General features: G+C 51.4%; 1 protein-coding gene across 1 annotated transcript; it reads left to right on the top strand.

Moving 5' to 3' along the window:
* Positions 1–250: 250 nt before the first annotated feature.
* Positions 251–664, top strand: KVP18_002058 (uncharacterized protein; the record flags this gene model as incomplete). The annotated part of the gene is made up of 1 exon (XM_067952668.1): positions 251–664. The coding sequence occupies one exon, from the start codon at positions 251–253 to the stop codon at positions 662–664; it is 414 nt and encodes a 137-aa protein (XP_067813381.1).
* Between the last annotated feature and the right edge of the window lie 416 nt (positions 665–1,080).

Raw genomic sequence — 1,080 nt, 5'->3', positions numbered from 1 at the left:
ATAGTTTTGAATTGTCATTGACAATAAGGTCTGAGCAGCAGTGCTGCGACCCAAAGACAGTAGATCGAACCATCCCAGAGACATCAGGCCACAGACGAGGTAGCTTAGAGCTATATATTTAGGTCCCAGCGTATGATTTAGATTTCAAAGGACGTTTTGTCCCTGAAATCGTCGAATTTGTGTCGCTCTACACCCTCTGGCAGCAACCGTAAGTCTAAAGCGCACCCAGCGACTTCATAACGTATTGCAGATGAGCTTCAAAACCTACAACGTCAACGGCAAGACGATCATCCGGAAGAAGGAGAAGCGATTCATTCGGCACCAGTCGGACCGCTTCAAGCGCGTGTCTGCTGCCTGGAGACGTCCCAGAGGTATCGACTCTGCCATCCGACGCAAGTTCCGAGGACAGCGCCCAATGCCCAACATTGGATACGGCAACGCCAAGGCCACCAAACACATGTGCAAGAAGGATGGTCTCTACGAGATCCGCATCTTCAACATCGACGAGCTTGAGGCGCTGTTGATGCACAACGACAAGTTCGCCGTGGTGCTCGCGAAGTCTCTTTCTGCAGCAAAGCGCATGCAAATTGTGGAGCGTTGCGACCAGCTCAAGCTCCGAGTGAGGAACCGTGACGCCAAGGTCAGAGTGGAGGAGCAAGCTTAGTGTGTTGTTTTTGCCAGAGACTGCTTTAGCTAGTGACAGCTTTATCTCGTATAGTCGTTGAATGCTGAACGACCTCGTTACCTCTGCACGCTGACCAGTCTACTTACGCGGTTTAGGTGTACCCTCTGCACGTCTACTTACGCGGTTCAGGTGTTCGCTGACCAGTCTACTTACACGGTTTGGGTGTTCCCTCTGCACGCTGACCAGTCTACTTACGCGGTTCAGGGGTTCCCTCTGCACGATGACCAGTCTACTTAGCGGTTTGGGTGTGTTGAGAAGTTGATACTACATTTGCTCAAGGTCTGCGATCCTCTTCTTCATGATCTTCTTCGACTTTATCTTCTCCGCCCTACGCATCAGTACGCTCTCTCGTTTCTTGGCTCGGAGCTCGAGTCGTGCCTGCACCATGTCAGTAA

This window comes from the organism of the source record quoted next (assembly GCF_019968955.1).
Source record: "MAG: Porospora cf. gigantea A chromosome Unknown PgA_NODE_12161_length_1080_cov_326.98, whole genome shotgun sequence".
Lineage (NCBI taxonomy): Eukaryota > Apicomplexa > Conoidasida > Eugregarinorida > Porosporidae > Porospora > Porospora cf. gigantea A.
The sequence above is the reverse complement of the archived record's forward strand: the minus strand, read 5'-3'. Positions and strand labels throughout refer to the sequence as shown.